Genomic DNA, 24,652 nt, shown 5'->3' on the forward strand with positions numbered 1-24,652 from the left:
GGTCAGAAATCTCCCCGGTGCGGCGGCAGGTGGCGGCGGCCGGCGTCTCCGGCGTCTGGTTCGTCTTCTCCGGCGAGGGCAGGCGGATAGGGTTTTTGTGGTCAGGTGTGGGGGTTCTATTTATACCCTTTTGCCTTTTGATCTCAGCCGTCCATTTTGATTTAATCTGGGCCGTTCGTTTTTTATTGAATCTGGGCCGTCCGTGCGATTGTATCTGGGCCGTCCGTGCGCACGCTTGATTTGGGCCGTCCGATTGTGCGTACGCGGATCGCCAACGTGGTCCGTCCCTGGTCAACGTGGTTTTGCCACGTGGCAGGTCCTGGTTGGCCAGGACTGCTGACTGGGTCTGCTGACGTGGCTGTTGACGTGGCGTTTGTTTTTTTTTTTTGTTTTTTTTAAAACCTAATTAAAATATTTAAAATAAAATAATCAAATTTTTTTCCATATTTTCCGGGCATTACATGGTACGCCGCCAACTAATCCATTCCTAATATGATGTTAAAATCATGCATGTATAAGAATATGAGATCTACAGGTAACTCTCTGTTGGCAATCTCTACAATACATGTTCAATAGATTGTACTAGTGGTCAAATCCTTATTAGCTGGGGTAGAGACTACTAATACATAATCTAAAGGTGATTGTTCAATGTTCAGATGCTGAACGAACTCATATGATGCTAAAAAGTGTATAAATCCTGGGTCAATTAGAATCTTAGCCAAGGTATTAGAAATAGTGAGTATATCTTGGGTCACATCTTGGGAGGCTTCAGCATCTCTCTCTGAAATGACATATACTATTCCTTAAGTTCTTGGCCTAATCTGTTCCTCATTGATAGGACATTTTTTGATCTGATGTTGAGTACTACCACATTTAAAACATCCATTTATTAGGTTGTAGTAGCGTTTACTACCATGGTTCTTCCCACAACTGGGACATATCTACTTTGACTCTTGTGCTGGGACTATGAGACTCGTCTTCTGCCTCTTATTAGGTTATTGTGGCTCTTGAGCCTTTTTCTTATTGTTTGATATGAATTATCAGACCCACTGGATTTGTTATGGGACTAGGCTTGCAGCCTCTTCTACAATCTGGACCCGTTATACTTTTTGGTAGTCATTAATCTTAAGAGCTAAGATTTTATCCCAGATCTCCTTACGCAGACATCTCTGAAACTTCCTAACTCTTAAGCTTCCATCTGCTATTAACGCGAACCGAGCCAGCTCCATTAACTTTTACACATATTTTGTCACCCCCATGTTCCCTTACTTTAAATCTAAGAACTCCATTTGCTTCTATTCTCAAACAAATTCGAAAAATTACTTCTCGTAGAATCTGCTCTAAATGTTTTCCAAAGGATCATGTCCTCAGAAATCCCTTTTTCAGGCGCCACAAATGTTTTGCAGCTCTTTTGAACATAAATGTGGCTAGTTGTACCTTTTGCTTTGAAGTGGGGCTGAGAACCTCGAACATCTTATCCAACTTCATGATCCACTACTCAGTTAATATCGGATCGGTTGCTCTAGCAAATGTAGTGGGTTCATCTTCTCGAACCTTTCTATGAGTTTTTGAACCTTTCTATGAGTATTCTATTATTTCCTTGCAGCGGCTAGGTGTTATTGGTACTAGCATTATTACCGTTATTAGCATTTTAGCTATGGACTACGTATTGACCTACCACCATAGCTAAACCTTCGACTATGCCAATGAGTCTATTTAGACTCTACTCAATTTAGTCTTCTAGAACCTGATGTGCATGCTCTCTCAGTATTTTTGTCATTTTCTACATTCATGAAATTCGAACATAGAGGCATTTCACTATGTTTCATAACTCTATATAAGTCTCACGTAACTCTAATTCTCGTATTCAAGTGATGTCCTAGAACCGTGCTCTGATACCACTTGTCACAGATCACACATCGTCTTATAATATAATAACCGAAGCATACTTATTTAAATTACACAGACTCGAATTAAGTAAAATAAGTTAACTTTATTAATCATAATAAAGTCGTAGAAACATTACATCCCTTAAATATAAAACACGTTTATATTTGTACGAGACTCTAAATTTTCTTACTTACATTACTAAATAAAAGTATGAGATAGTAACTTTAATCTCAAAGTCTATCTTTAAAATTTTTTTCTATATCACCACTCACTCTATGGCGGTATCTTCGATATGTGGAGGGTAATAGGGGATGAGATAAAATATCTTAATAAGTGATATTATGAAACTACAATATAGTACATACAATATATAGTTTTTTTACACACAATAAAACATATATTATATAATCCTTCCAAAAATATATTTACGAATCAAAAAATAAATGCACAAATTCGAAAATAGATTCACAATTGTTTCATTGTATACTTTGTTACTATTATGAATGATCAATTAGTTATCATACATTATACGTAGACACACATACTTATCACTGATTTTCATGTACCCAAACATAGAACGACATACATGAGTACCTTGAAATACTGCTAGCACTCGAACATGGAATAGTTATGGTACGCAAATTAAACTATTTTTTCATACACCCGAACATGGAACGGTTATGTATGGATACACACTTATCACTTTGCTAATATACCCGAATACGAAACAGTTATGTACGACCACATTAATGTATAGCATAATGCAGATACTTTTAGAACAACTCATTTTCATAACGAGTGATGCACACATATCAAAATTATATTTCAAAAATAAAATGTGAAATAACGTTTATATCAAAGTAAAATTTTAACAAATACTTACTTTACTAATAGGAAAAACAAATTGAACGATTTCATATTCTTATACTAAAAATATGTAAAATATTTTAAAACTACGTAGGGTATGCCATAATATCAAGTGATATGCCTAGGGACTATTTGTTTTACAAAATTGAATGTCTCTAGTGGAATTACTATTAAACATTATAACATTTAGTTCTCTACTATGATGAATGCATTATAATTTCATTATTATGTTAACTGTGAAGATATGTGATGTTTAGACGTAATTATAATTATGAGTTACATATTACATGATTTTATTATTTGTCATCTTTGATTGAACATTTTATTATACAATTTTTATAAAAATTGTTGATTTTAGTGCCTAATGAAAAATCTCATGAAAATCAGTTACTTTAGTTTTAAGATTTTTTTTATTGAACCTACCTAAGTTGATTGATGTTCTCTCCTCCTGAGAACATTAATAATTTATTTTATTTATCAAATTATGGAATATATAGTTCTACGATATCAAATATATATATTTGATTATATGAAAATTATATACTATTTATGGAAATATCAAAGTAAATTCAATTAAGAAAATAAATTAAATTAAATTTAAGAAAAAAATTATTACTTTTAATTACGATTTTTCTTAATAACTCTGTTTATTCAGGAATAAAGATGTTAAAAGATGTGAAATGTAATTTTTTGTCCATTAACTCGCATAGAAAAATGGTGATTAGACTTTAGAGTTTAAAATTTTTCTAATTATGAGATTTTTTAAATCTGAATAAAAAAAATTAAAAACTGATATTTAGATCTTATTTGAAGATAATATATATGAAATATATGTGTAAATTTACGTACATCTGTAGTTGTTTTTTTTTTATATACATATTTAAATATGTCATGTAATTTATTTATGTTTTGATTTTTTAAAACAATCACAAGATGAAAAATGAGTGTTTCGCTTGTTGTGCGATCACTTTGTATACCAAAAAATTATTAGTTTAGATAAAAATAAACTTCAAGAGAGTAATTCATTTTTACTATTACAATCATTTTATTTTTGATAATGAAACAATCATATTAAGATAATTTACGAAATGATGAAGAATATGTAGGCAAAAGAGAGGAATAAAAAGAAATTCTAATGATTTTTAAATAACTAATTTGTAGTTTATGCTTAATCACATATGATGAATTTTAAATGCAAACAATGAATGCCTTGGATGGCATGGATTAGAAATGAGGAAGAGAAATATGATCCCACATGGAAAAAAAGAGAGGGTGATTTGAAAGGACTTTAAGAATAAATAAAGAGAATGAAGCAACCCAAAAACATACTTACCTGGACGGGGTCAATGAGCGATCATGAAGACTCATGGCCTAAGCTAGTGACTTTCATTGCACTTGGAAGGGGTGCTTAGCTTAAGGTCTCCCCAAGTGGGAGAGCCTACGTCATAATTTGTGCTAGTGGGGGCTTGCGTTCGCGCAGCCCCTACTTAAAGACTTATAGTTTTAAAATGTTTAGATGTTTTTATGGGAGCTCTTAAAAAGTGTTCTTAAATAAGATGTTTTGAAATTTTACTCTTTATAACTTTGTTTTTGTACAATATCCCCCATTCATTCAAGTGTCCAACTGTGCTTGAATGTATTTTGTATTTTGTACTTCATTTCGAAGAAGTTACGTCTTCTGAATTAAACTTTTTCTTAATGAAAACCCTTTAAACAACCACTCCAAACTATTTTTTCTTTTCTTTTTATGGAAGGCATGTCACCAAGTTCATCTTACCAATCCAAATCCCTTTTCTACCTCGTCATAAAAGGTTTCTAATAAGAAACTTTCAATCATTTTTTTAATAAAATTTGTTTAAAACATTTTAAATAAGAAATTTAATGAACTAATTTCAGTAATTGATTTACATTTATTTAGCGATTGGTTTGAGTCTTATTTTACAATTTGACTCCATAAATTTTTATAATAGATATGATAAAAAGTTGTACTCTTTAAAATCCTTTACTTAGTCTTTTGCTTTGCAATTTGTCTCAATAAATCTTGAAATTAGTTTTAATAAGGGGCTTTCCTCTTTAAAAGAGAAACTTCTTCAAAAAATATTTTTATTTAGTAATTGTCTTAACTTTTTTACTTTGTAATTTATCTCAATAAATATTAAAATTAGATTTAATAAGGGATTATACTCTTTAAAAGAGAAATCCCTCCAAAAATTAGTATATGTCGTTTAAAGCAACGAGCACACGGTATTCTTTAGTAAAAGGCGAAAGAATAGTTCGCTCTGTGTTCATTACACGACTGTACAATTTTATAAAACAACATTCTAAGAATAAATCTATCAATGCTATATCTGGAGTTTTTATCTCTAGGCTGTGTGGGACTTTGTATGTCGCATTTATATCCACTCTTCATTAATAAATAAAACGAAATATACATTACTAAAAGGATCCAGAATATTGTTTTATTTGTATTTGGTTGTCTTAAACTACTTTAATTTTGCTCTAAAAAATTGTAATAGTCTCAAACGCATAATTTAGTTATATTTTTATCGTATTTTCGGTTTTACAGTGATGAATTTTTATTTGATTGAAACAATCACAAAAAAGATTTAAACTTTAATTGAACAGTCAATTAACTTTTAATATTTAGAATCTTGTTTCATTTGATTCATTGAACTAAATACAAATCTCATCAAATTTTAAAAAGCTTTTAAGATGAGGATAGAATCTATGAAACTAAATCACTAATTTTCACATTCATGAATTTTATAATTTATCTGTAATTTACATATTTTCTGTTTGTTCATCCCAAATCACATGTGTCTAATGTCAAACATGTGAGTTGCTTCCAATTATATTATGATCAATTTCTACTTGATACGATCAATTGTAAAAAGATTTTAACTTGTCAAATTAACTTTGAACATTTAGAACTTTTTTACATGTATATAATCAGTAATTTGTTAAATTGAAATTGGAGTTAGTAATTTAAACTGCAAATCGATTGTGCACATGCAACACTTGAGAATCCCAATAGTAAAGCTATCATTATAGACTTTCTCTTTCTTAATATTATGTTAGTAAATAATTCACGAATCAAATATTGAATTGTGAACTTCATACATGCAAAAGAGATCGAGAAAGCTATGATTTTTTTCTAGTTCAAAAAATTCTTTTATACTATTTTTGGGTTCCAACAATCTCCTCCTTTTTGATACATAATGAGAATTTAACTTCAAGAGAGTAATTCATTTTCACTATTACAATCATTTTATTTTTTATAATGAAACAATCATATTAAGATAATTTATGAAATGATGAAGAATATGTAGGCAAAAGAGAGGAATAAAAAGAAATTCTAATAATTTTTAAAGAACTAATGAATTTTAAATGCAAACAATGAATGCCTGGATGGCATTGATTAGAAATGAGGAAGAGAGATATGATCCCACATGGAAGAAAATAGAGGGTGATTTGAAAGAATTTTAAGAATAAATAAAGAGAAGGAAGCAACCAAAAAACATACTTACCTGGATGGGGTCAATGAGCGATCATGAAGACTCATGGCCTAAGTTAGTGACTTTCGTTGCATTTGGAAGGGGTGCTCATCTTAAGGTCTCCCCAAGTGGGAGAGCCTATGTCATAATTTGTGCTAGCAGGGGCTTGCGTTCGCGCAGCCCCTACTTAAAGACTTCTAGTTTTAAAATGTTTAAATGTTTTTATGAGAGTTCTTGAAAAGTGTTTTTAAATTAGATGTTTTGAAATTTTACTCTTTGTAACTTTGTTTTTGCATAATAATGTTCGAGATAACAAACGTCCCAACTCCCCCCATTTCATTCAAGTGTCCAACTGTGCTTTGTGTGTATTACAAAAATTCAATAACAACATTTCATTGGTGTGCCAAAAAAGAAAAATTCATCCATTTGAAAAACATTTACCATTTATTTAATGCACCCTAAAAAAATGATGTAAGTGAGGGGAGAAGAGGACAAGAAGGTGAATTTCTTTGAACATATCATTTGAAAACAAAGAGTAGCAAAAACATTAACAAATTTTAGAAGTGCAAACAACTTAAACATTGAAAACTAAAAGTTTTAGTAGGGGAGCCTCCTATTTGTGGGGAGACCAAGTGCAATGAAGGTTACTAACTTAGGCCATGAGTCTTCATGATTACTCATTGACCTGCCTAGGTAAGTATTATTTTTAGTTGTCTTCTTTTTTTTTTTTTTAATTCATTCATAAACTCCTTTCTAATCACCCTCTCTTTTTCTTCCTCCATGTTGGATCATATTTTTTTTCATTACTCTATTCAACATTTTCTTATGTCGAATAAAAATTCAACATGTAAATTTTGTATTTAGAGTGATAAAGCAAACACGAAGTAAGTTTTGATTCATATTGAATTTTTTTGGGAATAAACTAGAGCTAACCTATTAAAGAAAAGAACTTTACTTTAGCAAGCAAAATTGAAATAATGACTTTCACATTGCTTATTAAAGTCTAAATTTGTTATAAATTTTAATCCAATAATTTATTAGAATAGTTGACGTATATTTAAAACCCTATGCCTCCGAGAGGTAGGGGAGAACGAAATTAAACAAAAACTAATTAAATTATTCGAATCGAAGCAAAAATAATTAAAAAAAATAGATTATCAGTTAAAGTGGTTAAAAATAGAATAATCGATTTCGATTTCCCATTTTACAACATCAAAACCAATTGAAAAACTATTTATTTTTTTAATTAATAAATTACATATTTTTTGAGGTAATTATAAAATATTGTGCATAAAAATAAATGCATTTTTATTATTTTATGTTCATTATATATATACATGTAATATATATATATAAGGGCGAGGCAGTGGGCTACAGAGTCCGCGAATATGTTATTACTGTTATACATAAGATAACTATATATATTTGCATATATACGCTAATAAATTAAACTAATACCCAGTACACTTTATGTATATATATTTAATTTACTAATTTTTATACTTATGATATATACATAATTATATATAATAATAATTGAGTTAGCTGTACACTTTGCACTTTTCTAACAATTCACATGACATCGTCAAATAATACAAATCTTTGATAAGAATCCATAATGCATTATAGCATGCTTGTTGATGATCCTTTACAACAATAGAATCTAGAGTTTCTCGCACAATGTGATATTTCATATCGGATAAATACTTAATCTTTTTTTTTCCCTCATCTAATTAAGATTACAAAATATTTTTGTGAATTATGATCAATACCAGATATATAAGCAATGAACCTATGGTGATTGACATACGCTCTCTCCTACCGAAAACAATAAAAATTTATTTTATTTATCAAATTATGGAATATACAGTTCTAAGATATCAAATATATATACTTGATTGTATGAAAATTATATACTATTTATGGAAATATCAAAGTAAATTCAATTAAGAAAATAAATTAAATTAAATTTAAGAAAAAAATTATTTCTTTTAATTATGATTTTTCTTGATAACTTTGTTTATTCATAAATAAAGATGTTAAAAGATGTGAAATGTAATTTTTTGTTAATTAACTGGCAGAGAAAAATGGTGATTAGAATTTAGAGTTTAAAATTTTCTAATCATGAGATTTTTTAAATCTGAATAAAAATAAAAAAATAAAAAACGTATATTTGGATCTTATTTAAAGATAATATATATGAAATATATGTGCAGATATATAAATTTAGGTACATGTGTAGTTGTTTTTTCTTATATACATATTCAAATATGTCATATAATTTATTTCTGTTTTAATTTTTTAAAACAATCACAAGATGAAAAATGAGTGTTTCGCTTGCTGTGCGATCACTTTTTATACCAAAAAATTATTGGTTTAGATAAAAATAAACTTCAAGAGAGTAATTCATTTTCACTATTATAATTATTTTATTTTTGATAATGAAACAATCATATTAGGATAATTTATGAAATGATGAAGAATATGTAGGCAAAAGAGAGGAATAAAAAGAAATTCTAATAATTTTTAAAGAACTAATAAACTTTAAATGCAAACAATGAATGCCTGGATGGCATGGATTAGAAATGAGGAAGAGAGATATGATCCCACATGGAAGAAAAGAGAGGATGATTTGAAAGAACTTTAAAAATAAATAAAGAGAAGGAAGCAACTCAAAAACATACTTACCTGGACGGGGTCAATGGGTGATCATGAAGACTCATGGCCTAAGCTAGTGACTTTCATTGCACTTGGAAGGGGTGCTTAGCTTAAGGTCTCCCCAAGTGGGAGAGCCTACGTCATAATTTGTGCTAGCGGGGGCTTGCGTTCGCGCAGCCCCTACTTAAAGACTTCTAATTTTCAAATGTTTAAATGTTTTTATGGGAGCTCTTGAAAAGTATTTTTAAATAAGATGTTTTGAAATTTTACTCTTTGTTTTTGCATAATAATGTTCGAGATAACAAGTCCCAACTCCCCCATTTCATTCAAGTGTCCAACTGTGCTTGTGGTGATATTCAAATGAATGTATTTTGCATTTTGTACTTTATTTCAAAGAGTTGCATCTTCTGAATTGAACAACCACTCCAAACTATTTTTTCTGTTCTTTTTATGGAAGGCATGTCACCAAGTTCATCTTACCAATCCAAATCCCTTTTCTACCTCTTCATAAAAGGTTTTCTAATAAGAAATTTTTAATAATTTTTTTAATAAAATTTGTTTAAAATGTTTTAAATAAAAAATTTAATGAACTAATTTCAGTAATTGACTTATATTTATTTAGCAATTGGTTTGAGTCTTATTTTGCAATTTGACTCCATAAATTTTATAATATATATGATACGAAGTTGTACTTTTTAAAATCTTTTACTTAGTCTTTTGCTTTGCAATTTGTCTCAATAAATCTTGAAATTAGTTTTAATGAGGGGCTTTCCTCTTTAAAAGAGAAACTTCTTTAATAAATATTTTTATTTAGTAATTGGCTTAACTCTTTTATTTTGTAATTTGTCTCAATAAATATTAAAATTAGATTTGATAAGGGATTATACTCTTTAAAAGAGAAATCCCTCCAAAAATTAGTATATGTCGTTTAAAGCAACGAGCACACGGTATTCTTTAGTAAAAGGCGAAAGAATAGTTCGCTCTGTGTTCGTTGCACGACTGTACAAGTTTATAAAACAACATTCTAAGAATAAATCTATAAATGCTATATCTGGAGTTTTTATCTCCAGGTTGTGTGGGACTGTGTATGTCGCATTCTTCAACTCCCATTTGAAGTTACGCATGCATATCCACTCTTCATTAATAAATAAAACGAAATATACATTACTAAAAGGATCCAGAATATTGTTTTCTTTGTATTTGGTTATCTTAAACTACTTTAATCTTGCTCTAAACAATTGTAATCGTCTCAAATGCATAATTTAGTTATATTTTTATCGTATTTTCGGTTTTACAGTGATAAATTTCTATTTAATTGAAACAATCACAAAAAAGATTTAAACTTTAATTAAACAGTTAATTAACTTTTAATATTTAGAATCTTGTTTCATTTGATTCATTGAACTAAATACAAATCTCATCAAATTTTAAAAAGCTTTTAAGATAAGGATAGTATCTATGAAACTAAATCGCTAATTTTCACATCCATGAATTTTATAATTTATCTGTAATTTGTATATTCTCTGTTCATCCCAAATTACATGTGTCTAATGTCAAATATGTGAGTTGCTTTCAATTATATTATGATCAATTTCTACTTGATACGATCAATTGTAAAAAAAATTTAACATGTTCAAAGTAATTTGTTAAATTGAAATTGGAGTTAGTAATTTAAACTGCAAATCGATTGTGCACGTGCAACACATGAGCATCCCAATAGTAAGCTATCATTATAGACTCTCTTTCATACTATTATGTCAGTAAATAACTCACGAATCAAATATTGAATTGTGAACTTCATACATTTAAAAGAGATCGAGAAAGCTATGATTTTTTTTCTAGTTCAAAAAATTCTTTTCATACTAGCGAAGTTCATTTTTAAATCAATAAAACATGGTAAAAATAGAAATTTCTCCATATTAAAATTTTTAGTTGAGGGAACTAAGAGTTATTTGCTCAAAAAATGAATATTTTATTAAATAAATTAAAATTATCTGCTAAACAAACTAAATTTAATTTCGAGAATATTTGAGAATATATACTTACAAGAACATTAAGAATTAATTTTTTTTGTGAAATTTTGAAATCTATTTTTTTACAATATCTAATATGGATATATATACATATATATCATTTAAGAGAATTTATTTTATAAAATAAATTATTATCTTAAATTGCGATTTACTCTTTGAGCATGTTTTTATATACGTAAAAAGTTTTGTCTGTGTGGATTTTATATAAATAATTATTTACTTAATCTCATTGTCTATGTTTTGTTCTTGGTTAAATCCGAGTTGTGTGTTAATCTATTATCCATAGAAGTACATAAATTATTGAACGATACAAGTGGTTATATATTAACTTAATTGGTTAAATACAACTCATTTTTCCATTTCGATTTTGGGATTTCTGAATTACCAAAAATGTTAAACGTAAATATCAATCATTCTATTTGGATGTACCAAAAATATAAAATCTTCTCACAAGTCCATGTGAATAATGATTTCAAACATCACATACGTTGATATTCTATATGGATCTACTCTTTAATAATTTCCATACGTACAACATTCTATAAATATCTCATTTCTCCTTATATAAACTGATAAACGAATCACACCACCACATTCACAATCATATTCAGACAGACATCAAACGAACATGGATCCTTCCTCATTTTTTTTCTTCCTCTATCATCGCCATCAAACTCAGACATAAACACTTCGTCCGTCATCAACTCCTTCCTAAAATATTCACATCATAAATATTCTAAACAAACAACATAATATTACTACCTTTGTAATTCACCCACTACATCATGAACAATTTAAACAATTAAAGAAGCTTATTCCTCACTATTTTTGTTATTCATGCGTCAATTCGACCAAAATCAGCATTAATTTGGAAGCATAAACAACTTACACAATATATAATTATATCAAATATGGATAGGCAAGTCCAACAAACAAAATATTTATTTAAACATTTCCATTGGAATATTATCAAAAAAACTTAAAGAGAGAATGTCTGATGGATTTCTGATAATTTCCTAACCAGTGCTGCATATGAACTCCAATAGCATCCAAGTAGAGGCTGCTCCGGCCATGGAAACCAACCACTTTTCCTTCAGTAGTTGTTGAAGTAAAAAATGTTCCCTTTTCTTGCCCGAAAGGTCCGTACTTCCCTCTGCTACTGTAAAAAGTTATTGACTTTATCACATTTGATTTATCTTCTTTACTCACCGCCCCATAATACCCACATATGCAACTCAATACTTCATGTGGGTAGTTTAATTTTACCCGATGAGTGACAACTCCTGCATTCCCACCATGTTTAACAGACCAAACAGATTGACCATTCCGATCATACTCAATTTGAATGGAGGAAATAGCATCTGATGATCTGGTCACAAATATTTGTTTAATCCCAGAAAATACCCCATCATCCCATGGTCTTCCTCCATCTCCTCCCCATGGACCCGGTCCACATGGTGCTGGTTCTTTTACAACTCCACAAGAAACCTCTTCAATGGCTCCTGGTTTAGCGAGCACTAACTTATTCGACCAACCTGAATTCTGTATTTCAGCTACGTGTCCTTCTATAACTTTGTAAGAAGATGGATTTAAAGGTGTTATTTTGGCTTCCTTCACATATACACCAATGGCATCAAGGAACAAACCTTCTTTTCCATGGAACCCAACAATCTTGCCTTGGTTTATTTTGTTGGAGAAAGTGGGTCCTTGTTCTTCTCCATATGGACCATGTTTACCTTTATTTGTGTGGAAAGTTAATGACTTTATGACATTAGGACCCATGTACATTAAAGGTCCATAGGTTCCTGTTATATGTGTTAAAATCTCTGATGGGTAATCAAAGATTATCTGCAACAACACCAATTTATATATGTACATATAGGTCAATATTCATCTTTTTCTATTTAGAAAAATTAAGAAAAAGAAAAACCAAATTGGATTTACCTTATCACTTCTGAATCCTCCAGTACCTCCATGCTTGCTTCCCCATATAGCTTGCCCATCATGGTCGTAACAGACTTTGATCGACACAATTCCAATGTTCCTCGATAAATTAACTTGTCTAATTCCACTGTAAACACCATCGTTGAATATCAGTCCACCATTGCCGCCCCATGGTCCGTATGTTATCACTCCTTCCTCTTTGGAGACTACCTTTGGAGTCTGGATAAATTAACATTAAGTTATTGGTATGTAAACCATGGTATATATTAAGCAAATTATATATATACCTTGGCAGCTACTTCATCACTGGAACAATCTTGGGACCCAGAAGATTGCCTGGAGAGAACTATACTGGGTGAAGGCTTGGCATGTAAATCCTTCTGTCTCACAGCAAGAACTATGTCATAACTTTCTGCTACACTGCCTTGAATAACAGAGAAACTAGAGCTGCTGTTTGACTGAACAAGTGTTTTTGAGGATTTCATCTCAGGCTTCATCAAGCTGTAAACCCCAATGGCATCCACGTACCAACCACATCTCCCATGGAGCCCTACGATCTTCTCCTTCTCTCTTGGCACAAGAAAGGACTTACCTTGTTCAATTCCAAATGGACCATATTTTCTTCTATTGCTCTCAAAAACAAGTGAACGAATCACTTCAGGTCCACCCAGTAAATCTTGGCTCCCGTATTTTCCACCAATTGATGACAGAAACTCATCTGGGTAATCAAGCTTCACCTATATGTATAAAATATATAGGTCTGTTAAACATATATGTGACCATATTTTTATGTAGTTAAATTACGGTTTAGAGGGTTCAATATAATTAACCGTGTCAGTGTTATTTCCTCCATTCCCTCCATGCTTCTTTGACCAAACTGATCGTCCATCTTTTTCATACTCAATCTGAATGGAGTCAATGCAAGCACCATGAGTTATCACAATCTGTCGTATACCTGAGTAAATTCCATCATCCCAACGAGACCCTCCTCCTCCTCCGCATGGTCCAGATGAGACTGGGTGCTGCTTCCTCATATCCTCAACATCAACAGTAGTGATCTGCAATATCAAAGTGAATCATTTCTTTAGAATCTACGTATATATATATATACGTATATAATTACAAATACGTCAGTGTACAGTGATTAATAATCTTACCATTTTCTTTAATGGTAATGGTAATGAAGATGGTGATGACTAAAAGAGACTGCAAAAAAAAAATGGTGAACAAAGAACAAGCTAGAAAAGCTGAACTTAGTTTTGGGGTGATTTGATAGTAGGAGATATATATATATATATATATATATATGTAATATATAGCACAAAATTTATGAGGAGGGAGAGGGATATTCTTATTCTGGTTTCCACTATGGAGGGGCAAAACACAAAGCAAAAGAATCTGATGCTACAAAGAATCTCTGAGAGGCTTTATGATAAGATTACAAAAAGTTGCACTTGAAAACATATTCTCTGTTATGGCTTTTATATATAGCGCGAAGGAAAAGCAAATCATCATTGCATATTGGAAAAATAAGCATGAATTAATTGAGATACTGCAAGAAATCTCGAGGAGTGATTTGACTTCTTGATTTCCGGGAAGAAGAATCTGAAGAGTTGATGAGCTAAACAATAGAGAGAATGTAACGTAGACAACTTTAATTCAGAGTTTTGACTGTAAATACATTATATTATAATAAAATAATTTATAAGAATATTTCATGCAATAAATTTTAAAATAATAAACAATATATCCCTTACATAATTAATTCAAAATATCTAATATTTATAAGATATATCTAAACTTTAAAATAAATACTCATTAAAAACGAATTAATTAACATTAAGTATTGTTTGAATTAAAATAAAAATTAAATAATCTTCTAACAATTTTTTTACTGTTCACGAGCAAAATTCTGAATATACTAATTTAGAAGAAATGAATAATAAATAGGGTGAGTTTAATATACTCAATAAGCATGTAAGTACCAACAAATAATATGATAATATGTCCAAGTTGGTAGAAAACATAAAACTACCGACGAAAATAGTTTAAAATATTTTTCTCTTTAATTCAGAAAGCACGTTGTATCTACACCCAAATTCAATGACCAAACCTGATAAATCAGCTTATTGAGTAAACATTTAAAATTTATTATTTCAGTATCATAATTCAGAGTATAAATATTTTAATAAATAATATAATTCAGTATTCAATATCACAATTTAAGCAGTAAACAGTTCAATAGATATAAATCTAGTATTTTGGTATCGTAAACTTTACTCATAACTTCTTATTCCTTTTCTATCAGTTTATATCTTATTAAAAATAGTTTCACCACTTGATGGTATTTCTGACGTTATCAATGAGAGTAATAAGAATCCCCTCTACCACGTGAATATGTCCGAATTCTGTTCACAGTTCATAGTTTGCAGTACACAGTATACAATTTGCAGTACACAATATATAGTTCATAGTTCTTATCACTTCGTCACGTCTGACTAGAGTCGTATCCACTGGTACAGTTCACCACAGTTACACGCCAAAAGGCTACACACACACCCATCCCTCGGTGATACTGGTTAAATGAATTTTTCAAATCTTTTAGTGTCTATTTATATATTTCAACTCACTAATAAATTTCTTCATTTTTTTTATTTAATATATTCTATACCTATAACACACACAGTGTAACTATTCATCACCCTACACTCTTCTACGTATCTTTAATATACTCCCAATTACATAGCAACTAGTACATATACAAATTCAGTTACCAAAACATAGCAAAATAATTTATTAACAATTTCAGTAGTAAACATAAATAGAAACACAATAATCAACAGTAAAATCTCATCTGAATCTTGTGCTTAATTATCAATTATTAAACGCCATAGTTTTAATATCTTAGAAAGATTAAACTACATTTGTAAGCGCTTATGCACTTATCTGATTTCTGTCTAAATCTTGTTCGTGAAATTATTTCTGATGTACAAAATTAAAATGTTACAGTGATATCCGTATCGGGTTAGTAATGAATTGATTATTCTTTAATTTTAAACACCCATATCTAGACTTATTTTTAATTTTAAATCAGATAAATAATTTATTGTATTAAATTAAATAGGATTAATAAACTCTAAATCTAAAATGGTAAACCATTAGGGTTTTAAACTCACTTACTAGAACCAGGTTCCTTAGACTCACTACGTGCAACCAACGGAAGTCTGCGTGCCTCCACACACACCGCCACCAAACCGCCACGCACTGCCGTTTGCCACTGCTCGTATTGGCCGAAATTCACCGCAGAGTGCTTCACGCCCTCAGATCCGGTACAGATCTGGTGGAATCGCGCCAAAGGGAGTCGTGAAATAGCAAAATGCATGCTGAGCCACCGCACAAATCGTCTTCTTCTCTTGCGCACTGCTGCGCGCAACACCAGCCTCTCCTCCTCTTTTTTTTCTTTTTCTTCTTCCTCTCCTCTCTCGGCTGACGATTGATGATGACTGCAGCCCTTCTCTCTCTCTCTCTCTCTCTCTCTCTCTTTTTTCTTGCACCAATCTCCCTCCCTCCCTTTGTATTTTATGGGGAGGGGCGGGAGGAATCCTAGATGACCCTTCTTCCTCGGCGTGCAGGTCTCCTCCTATTCTTTATCAGCCAATGGTAGAGGCATACTTGCCTCTGCCTCTTCACCTTTCCCGACCAGAGGCAAACACACCTCTGGATTTTTTCTCTTTTACATAAAACGGTGCCATTTTGAGGTTTCCCAAAACGATGTTGTTTTGGTCTATTACAATCTCTCACTCTTAGAAAAACTTGGCCGTCCAAATTTATTTTATTAATATAAAATGTCATTACATAAAGTTAATCTAAATTATAAAACATTAAATAGATGGGGATATTTGTCTCGAAATTTCATTTCTAGCTCCCAAGTGGCTTCCTCTTGAGTGTGGTTCTGCCACAAGACCTTAACTAGGGGAATCACTTTGTTCCAAAACACTTTTTCCTTCTGGTCTAAGACAGTGACAAGAACTTTTTCATAGGATAGATCCTTCTTAATTGAAAAAGACCTGTAAGGTATCACATGAGATAGATTAGGATTGTACTTCCATAGCATCGATACATGGAATATGTAGTGAACTCGAGATAGCTCAGGGAGCAATGTTAATTGGTTGCTCTAATTCTCTCTAAAACCTTAAATGGGCCAATAAATCGAGGGCTTAACTTTCCATTCTTTCCGAATCTACTAACGCCTTTGAGAGGCATGATCTTCAGAAAAACATGATCACTTACCTCGAATTCTAGGTTCCTTCTTCAGTTATCTACGTAGTTTTTCTTTATACTCTAGGCTACATGAATGTTTTTCCTTATCTTAGCAATCTTTGCAGTAGTTTCGCCAACTAACTCTGGGCCAATTAACTTCATTTTCCCAACTTCTTTCCAGCAGATGGGTGACCTACAGGGTTGGCTATACAATGTTTCATAGGAGGCCATACCAATGTTTGCCTGGTAGCTGTTGTTATAAGCAAATTCTATTAGTGGCAAATGGTCATCTAAAGATCCACCAAAGTCTAAAACACATGCTCGTAGCATATTCTCCAATGTGCGAATGGTTCTCTCTAATTGTCCATCTGTCTAAAGATGAAAAGCAGTGTTGAAGAATAGTTAAGTGCCCATGGCTTGCTAAAAGTTTGTCCAAAACCTAGAGATAAATCTAAGATCTCTATCAGATACTACTGAAACTGGAATCTCATGTAGTCTTACAATTTCGCGGATATAAGTTCTGTCTAACTTATTCAAAGAGCTTGTCATTTTCACTGTCAGGAAGTGGGATGACTTAGTTAACCTATCCACGATCACCTAGATAGCATCATGGCCTGCTCAGGTCCTAGGTAATCCAATCACGAAGTCCATAGTGATATGTTCCTATTTTTACTCGGGAATTGACAAAGGTTTGAGGGGTTCACCAGGATGCTGTTGTTCTGCTTTCACCTGCTGATAAGTGAGGCATTTAGAAACATACTCAACGATATCTCTTTTCATACCATTCCATCAAAATCGGGGTCTCAAATTCTGATACATTTTAGTACTACCGGGATGTATGGCGAATTTAAAGCAATGAACCTCAGTCAAAATATTTTTTTTTAATTCATCGTTATTGAGAACACACACTCTCTCATTAAATATGAGTAACCCATCATCTAACACTCTAAACTCTAGCTTTAAACCTTACTTTGTGTCTTCCCTAATGACCAATAATGTAGAGTCAATCAACTGAGCATCTCTGATCTGTTGTAGTATTGCAGGTTGGACATTTAAACTGGTCAAATAAACACCTTCAACCTGATCACAAAGTTGAATTTCCTGCACAGCCTCTAAAAGCTTCCACTCAGAAATCATCATGCAAGCCAGCATACCTACATTCTTTCTACTAAGTGCATTCGCTATTACATTACCCTTGCCTGGATGATACAAGATCTTACAGTCATAATCTTTTAGTAGTTCTATCCATCACCTTTAGTGCATGTTGAGATTCTTCTGAGTGAAATATATATTTTAGACTTTTATGATCAGTATAGATCTCAAATGTTTTACTATACAAATAATGATGCCAAAATTTCAGGGCGTAGACAATTGCAGCGAGCTCAAAGTCATGGGTGGGGTAATTTCATTCATGTGTCTTTAGTTGTCTAGACCCATAAGTTATGACTCGTCCATACTGCATCAAAACACATCCCAATTCCTGATAAGAAGTATCACTACACACTGTATATCCACGAGTTCTATTCGGTAAAGCTAGCACATGAGTTGTGGTCAACCGTTACTTGAGCTCTATGAAACTTCTCTCACATGCTTCATCCCATTTGAATTTGATATCTTTCTTTGTAAGCTGAGTAAAAGGAGTTGCAATCTTGAAGAATCCCTTCACAAATCTGTGGTAATACCTAGCTAATCCAAAAAATCCTCTGATATCCCTGACCGTAGTAGGTCGTTCCCAAGTTAACATGGTCTCAATTTTGCGGGAATCCACTAATACACCATCGTTTGATATTATAAGTCCCATAAAGGCAACCTGATCGAGCTAAAAATCACACTTAATTAACTTTGCATACAACTTCTTTTCTCTAAGAACCTGTAAGACTTAAGCTAGATGCAAAACATGTTCCTCCTTACTCTTAGAGTAGACCAAGATATCATTGATGAAGACTATAATAAATTGATCTAAAAACGGTCTGAAGAGCCTATTTATCAAGTCCATGAAGATTGCATGTGCATTAGTCAACCCAAACGGCATGACAAGAAACTCATAATGTCCGTACCTAGTCCAGAAAGCTATTTTTAGAATGTCTTCAGCTTTTATCTTTATCAGATGATACCCCGAATGTAGGTTAATCTTAAAAAAGATTCTTGCACCCTATAACTGGTTAAAGAGATCATCGATTCTGGGGAGAGAGTACTTATTATTGATTGTAACTCTATTTAGCCCCCTATAATCTATGCATAATCTCAATGTTTCGTTATTCTTCTTTGCAAATGTGACCGGAGCACCTCAAGAGGACACACTATACCCGATGAAACCCTTATCCAAAATTTCTTGAACTTGCTTCCTCAACTCTTTCATTACAATTCAACTCATTCTATATGGGGCAAATGAAATCGATTGAGTACCTGGTTGAAGATCAATGGCGAATTTCACTTCTCGGTCTACAAGTAATTTTGGTAGGTCATCAGGGAAGACATCCAAGATTTTCCTGACTACTGGAATTTCTTGGATATCAGCCCCCTTACTTATCTTTCCTAATACATATTAAGATTGTTAAATCATATCACATAAATTAAAATCAATAGATTATTTTCTTTATACACAAATAATTAAGAAGGAAAACAAAAAGAAAGTCATTATCCCGAAAATGACACTTATTAGGAATATTGAATAAAAATTTCTTATGGTAGCAGTCAATAGTAACACGATAAGTTGTTAACTAATTCATTCTTATTATTACGTCGAAATCTCTAATATCTAATAATATTAAATTTACCTCAAATTCTTTATCTGCGACCTCTATAATATATGACTTGTAAACTATACTGGCCGCCATGTTACCATTTATGGGGGTGGACACTATTAAAGCAAAATCAAGAGACACAGGAACAACACTTAAATATTGTGCAAAGCATGTGAAATAAAAGAATGTGTAGCTCTAGAGTCAATTAAAATATGTGCTATGTTCTTACAAATAAGGTACGTACCCTAAATCACGTCGGGAGCAGCTTCAGCATCTTTAGCTATGATGGCATAAACTTAGCATGGGACTGTTGGTCTAGCTGGCGACTGAGGCTGGGGCAATCACGGATATAATGATCGGTACTTCCACATCTGAAACAGGCATTATTGAGTCGGTAGCACGGGATGTCTCCATGATTCTTGCCACAATGAACACAACTCTGACCTTGTCTGACCAGTAGAGTTTGTAGTTGGGTAGGGTGAGCTACCTTAGGTCTCTTATTCTAGTGACCCTGACTTGGGAGTGACTTTTTGTAGGGGACTGGAGGCTTGGAACTACCTGTTGTCGATGCAGAGGTCCTAATAGTACTCTCAATTAGTTGTGCCTTGACTAGAACCTACTGATAAGTACGAAGCTCAAGCACTACCAAGGGGTTCCTAATCTTTGGATGGAGACCCCACTGAAATCTTTGAGCCATCTTCCTTTCATTATATATAATCTCGGGAGAGTAGCAGCTAAGCTTTGTGAATCTTCTAGCATAATCAGTGACTGAGAGGCTTTCTTGGGTAAGCTGGGCAAACTCTACCTCCTTTTGATGATGAATGTGGTCGAGGAAGTATTTGGCATTAAACACCTCCAAGAAATGTTCCCATGTGATGGGTGTGGGTAGAGTAGTCTGGTTAACTTCCCACCAGTACTCTGCTTCTCCCTTAAGCATAAAGGTGGCGAGGATAACCTTTTGTTCATTAGTCATCCCCAAAACTCTAAAAGACTTTTCAGTCATCTTGAGCCAATTTTTAGCCTCATAGAAAGTCGATGCTCCTGCAAATGAGACTAGATTCACTCTCTTGTCCCTCTCAATATAACTTGGATCCATCACTAATAGAGTTGGGCCCTGTTGAGGTGGAGGATCTGGTAGATCTCCTCTTGCAGGAACAGGGAGAGGATCAGGAAGGTCCCTCTTTTCTTCTCTAGGCTGTTGACCAATAATGAGCCTCTCCACCAGGTTATAAAGACGATCAACATCTTATCGTAATGATTTTATCTGAGAAGATCTGTTCATAGGGGATCGTCCTTGCCTCATTTTTGTTTGCCTACATCACCAAAAAAAAATTTAAGATTTACCCTTTTGAAATTATATTCTCAATTATAGTCTTATCCTTAAGTCTCATGTTCAAGGGATGGTTCCAATGAACGTGGGCTCTGATACCAATTGTAACGGCCCGAACTCTCATCCAGAGTCTTGACTGTATGCACACCATATCATGATAAAATAATCTATAAAAATACTTCATGCAATAAATTTTAAAATAATAAAAGGTACATTCCTTATATACTTAACTCAAAATATTCAATATTCATGAGGCATATCTAAACTCTAAAATAAATACTCACTAAAAATAAAGTAATTAACATTAAGTGTTGTTCGAATTAAAATAAAAATTAAACGATCTCTTAGTAAGTCTTTCACTGTTTAGGAGCGGAAAAGAAATGAATAATACATAGGGTAAGCTTAATATACTTAGTAAGTACCGATCTCCTTCCCTCCCTTCGTATTTTATAGGGAAGGGCAGGAAGAGTCTTGCACGACCCTTCTTCCTCGGTGTTCAAGTCTCATCCTCTGCTTTCTTGGCCAGTGGCAGAGGCATACACACATCTGTCTTTTCACCTTTCCCGATTAAAGGCAAACACACCCTCCAGTTTTTTTTTTCTTTTACCTAAAATGGGGTCGTTTTGGAGTTTCCAAAAATAACATCATTTTGGTATATTACAGAGAAGTTTCACTTAGGAAAAACAAAATGAAAAGCCACTTCTCATTAACTATTTTTTAGTATCTATATAAATATAATTAATGAGGTTAATCAACAACTAATCTAGTTAATCACAAAGTAATTATAACTAACTACAGTTAGTTTGTTTAACTGATCTATTAATTATGGTTAACTCTAATATTGTAAAGATGCAAAGCAGCTCAGCCCTCTAATTTTATTCCCTTTTGTTGAGTATTTCTACTCATAATTTAAACATAAATGCCCTGGGAACAATTTTTTGTTAAAACTCATAAATAAAAAACACTTGTATTTTGTTAATTCAAAGTTTTCCCTTCTCTATATGAGAAGGAAACGTTTGAGGTTTGATGGATGCACCCTCAAACAATAAAGATTTTGTGTCTATATTTTGCCTCCAAATGGCTCAATTAAATTTCCTTCATTCATTACATGACCATGTATAGAAGAGAGAAGAAAATTTCTAACAATTATATATTGATCATAACTTTATCTTAATGCAATACAACTATGTTTAAACTCTATTAATGAAGTAGAAACTTTAAAAAAGAATTGGATTATATATCTTTAATGTCCTACATGAATCGACGACTTCCTTTAACAACATTCAAATTATGCATTCTATGAGCATATAAAACCAACATTCGGACCTTTTTCTATAGTCGTAATTCACTAACTTTGCATATGGCCAAGTATGTTATAAAACTCACATGTCACCTTTTGCTACATAAGATTCCTAAATGCAAGTCTATTATCCATCATGAAAGAACTTGTAGTTGAGGACACATTGCAATTTCATTGCATTTTGCATACAGTATTTCCTTTTTCTAATCCTTCATATTTCAAGAATATATTTTTTCATAGGAGATTACTTTTTCTACCCATAATTCACTACAATAAAATAATAAAAATTTGTATAAAGTCTCAAAAACTATAGTATTTTTTGAGAGACAACAAATGGAGAGCCAAACGGATTTCATGTAACGACCTGGAACTTGAAAGGGAGATAAAAATATGAATTAAATGCGAAAGCGAAATAATAGAGTTATGGTTTACATTCCTTACACAATAATTTAGAATACTCAATAAGGCTACGGGAATGACTTTTTTAAAAGAATAAGCGAAAAATCAAGAAATAAATGAAAAGTAAACAATTAGATATCCTAGGACGATCTTCACTAGCCCTTGAAGGGAGTCTAGGTGGTGAACTACTCACAATCTCCTTGTTGATCGGGATTTGGATTTTGGTTCTCTTGATCTAAAATGGTTAATGAAAGGGTGAGCTACACAAGCCCTGTAAGAATATCACACTATTCACCGATACAGAAATAAAGGTTGGTAAAAATTATAAAAATAACTAATGGAGCTCTTAATTTAAGTAAATTTATTTATCATAAATAAAATCATTTATTACATACTTATTGTAGCGAGATTTTCAAACTGACCTATAAAGACAATAACACAAATAACATCATAATCTTATTTTTAATTAGCCAGAACAACAACTTTCTCTTTTTATTTGCTTACTGGTATCCCTGGGGGTCCATAGGGATGTCCCACTACGTGTGAACCCATAACAAAACTTGTCAACTAACCGACCGTCTTCGTACCCCATCCGGTATGAGTACCAAAAGTACCATCCCTCAATACCCCGTCAAGTATGAGGGTGAATCAGGCCGTTCCCATACCCTGTCCGGTATGAGCGCCAAAAATATCATTACTCAATACCCCATCCGGTATTTGGTAACGTTCACGGTAGGGTCCCCTATGTGTCCGGTCCGTCCACCATCTCCCAAAATATCCAGTAAGACAATCGTTTCATTCATTCACTTGACAAAGTAAATTTCTTATTTACATTTAATTTTCAGTTTCACAATTTAACTGTAAATCATGCAAGACAAGGTATACATGCATCAAAGAAACACAACCGAATCATCTTATCAATGTTAGTGTATTATCATACATTCGAAACTGTAAAATCAAATAATTAGTTAAAACAAGATAAACAGTAATAAATAACTGATTCCAGCTCTATTAGTAATCTGTAATTAATTATCGAAGTTTTGTAAATTTTATAAAATACCGTATTATTTATAATTATACTTCAATTTTATAACAGGGAATAAAATGATGGATTCTTACACGAATTGGTGTCCGAAATACTAAACTTTTAACTGCGTTTACTGACAGATTTTCTGAATTTTTCTTTAAAGATTAAAACACGCTTCAAGTTTCTAGAAATACCCCCAAAAAATCTAAAATTTGTATTAAAAACCTTTTTCGGCCAATTTTAAAACTCTGACACGGCGGCACCGCCGCTCGCGGCGACAGTTTGCCTCATACTGGCTGTTTTCGGCCAGTCCTGTTCGATTTTGGTCTGTTTTATACTCATCCCTGCGAGAAAATACATTAAGGGCGCTCGGTTGGTTGAAAAAAATCGAAAAATAAAAACTCACCGACGGCGAGATTTTCTGGTGCGGCGGCTCCACCGGCTCACCTTCGCAGTTGGGCATTTTTCTTCGATTAAATTGTAGAAAACAGAATGGTGAATACAATGGTGGAAAAATCACACGAAACGGGAATCGAGAAGGGAGTTATCAGAGGCGATTTTTAGTTTTTCCCGCGGCGGCATCGCTGGGCTTTACCCGTGATTTTTAGCTCATCCACCCGTTATTTTGCTCCGATTTGGCCATGGGGGTGTTCAAAACTAAATTTTGAACGAATGAAATTTTTTTTATCTTTTTTGGCGGTCGGAG

The 24,652-nt window shown here is 32.5% G+C and overlaps 1 protein-coding gene and 5 non-coding genes across 6 annotated transcripts; 3 read left to right on the forward strand and 3 right to left on the reverse strand.

Moving 5' to 3' along the window:
• The first annotated feature begins 4,082 nt into the window (after positions 1-4,082).
• On the forward strand, positions 4,083-4,244 carry LOC148269180 (U1 spliceosomal RNA). Its single transcript, XR_015815025.1, has one exon. It is a non-coding gene; the product is annotated as a U1 spliceosomal RNA (small nuclear RNA).
• A 693-nt stretch (positions 4,245-4,937) lies between these two features.
• On the reverse strand, positions 4,938-5,055 carry LOC148269181 (U5 spliceosomal RNA). Its single transcript, XR_015815935.1, has one exon. It is a non-coding gene; the product is annotated as a U5 spliceosomal RNA (small nuclear RNA).
• A 1,221-nt stretch (positions 5,056-6,276) lies between these two features.
• Positions 6,277-6,438, forward strand: LOC148269182 (U1 spliceosomal RNA). The gene has a single exon (XR_015815851.1). It is a non-coding gene; the product is annotated as a U1 spliceosomal RNA (small nuclear RNA).
• A 2,493-nt stretch (positions 6,439-8,931) lies between these two features.
• On the forward strand, positions 8,932-9,093 carry LOC148269183 (U1 spliceosomal RNA). Its single transcript, XR_015815720.1, has one exon. It is a non-coding gene; the product is annotated as a U1 spliceosomal RNA (small nuclear RNA).
• Positions 9,094-9,792: 699 nt separating this feature from the next.
• On the reverse strand, positions 9,793-9,910 carry LOC148269184 (U5 spliceosomal RNA). Its single transcript, XR_015815929.1, has one exon. It is a non-coding gene; the product is annotated as a U5 spliceosomal RNA (small nuclear RNA).
• A 1,834-nt stretch (positions 9,911-11,744) lies between these two features.
• Positions 11,745-14,213, reverse strand: LOC110825448 (Mannose-binding lectin superfamily protein). The gene is made up of 5 exons (XM_022055899.2): positions 14,044-14,213; positions 13,717-13,944; positions 13,174-13,623; positions 12,887-13,105; positions 11,745-12,790 (listed from the first exon to the last, which is right to left on the reverse strand). Exons 1-5 carry the CDS (start codon positions 14,044-14,046, stop codon positions 11,912-11,914), a joined length of 1,779 nt encoding a protein of 592 aa, XP_021911591.1. The 5' UTR covers positions 14,047-14,213; the 3' UTR covers positions 11,745-11,911.
• Positions 14,214-24,652: the final 10,439 nt, after the last annotated feature.

Source organism: Carica papaya, chromosome 1 (assembly GCF_054855325.1).
Source record: "Carica papaya isolate Zhongbai chromosome 1, ASM5485532v1, whole genome shotgun sequence".
NCBI lineage: Eukaryota > Viridiplantae > Streptophyta > Magnoliopsida > Brassicales > Caricaceae > Carica > Carica papaya.

Bases quoted from the DNA above. Each gene is read 5' to 3' on its own strand.
- LOC110825448 (XM_022055899.2), bottom strand. The intron at 13,624-13,716 runs GTTAATTATATT...TTATACATATAG, and splicing joins GAGGAAATAACACTGACACG to GTGAAGCTTGATTACCCAGA. The intron at 13,106-13,173 runs GTATATATATAA...TAATTTATCCAG, and splicing joins GTGATGAAGTAGCTGCCAAG to ACTCCAAAGGTAGTCTCCAA.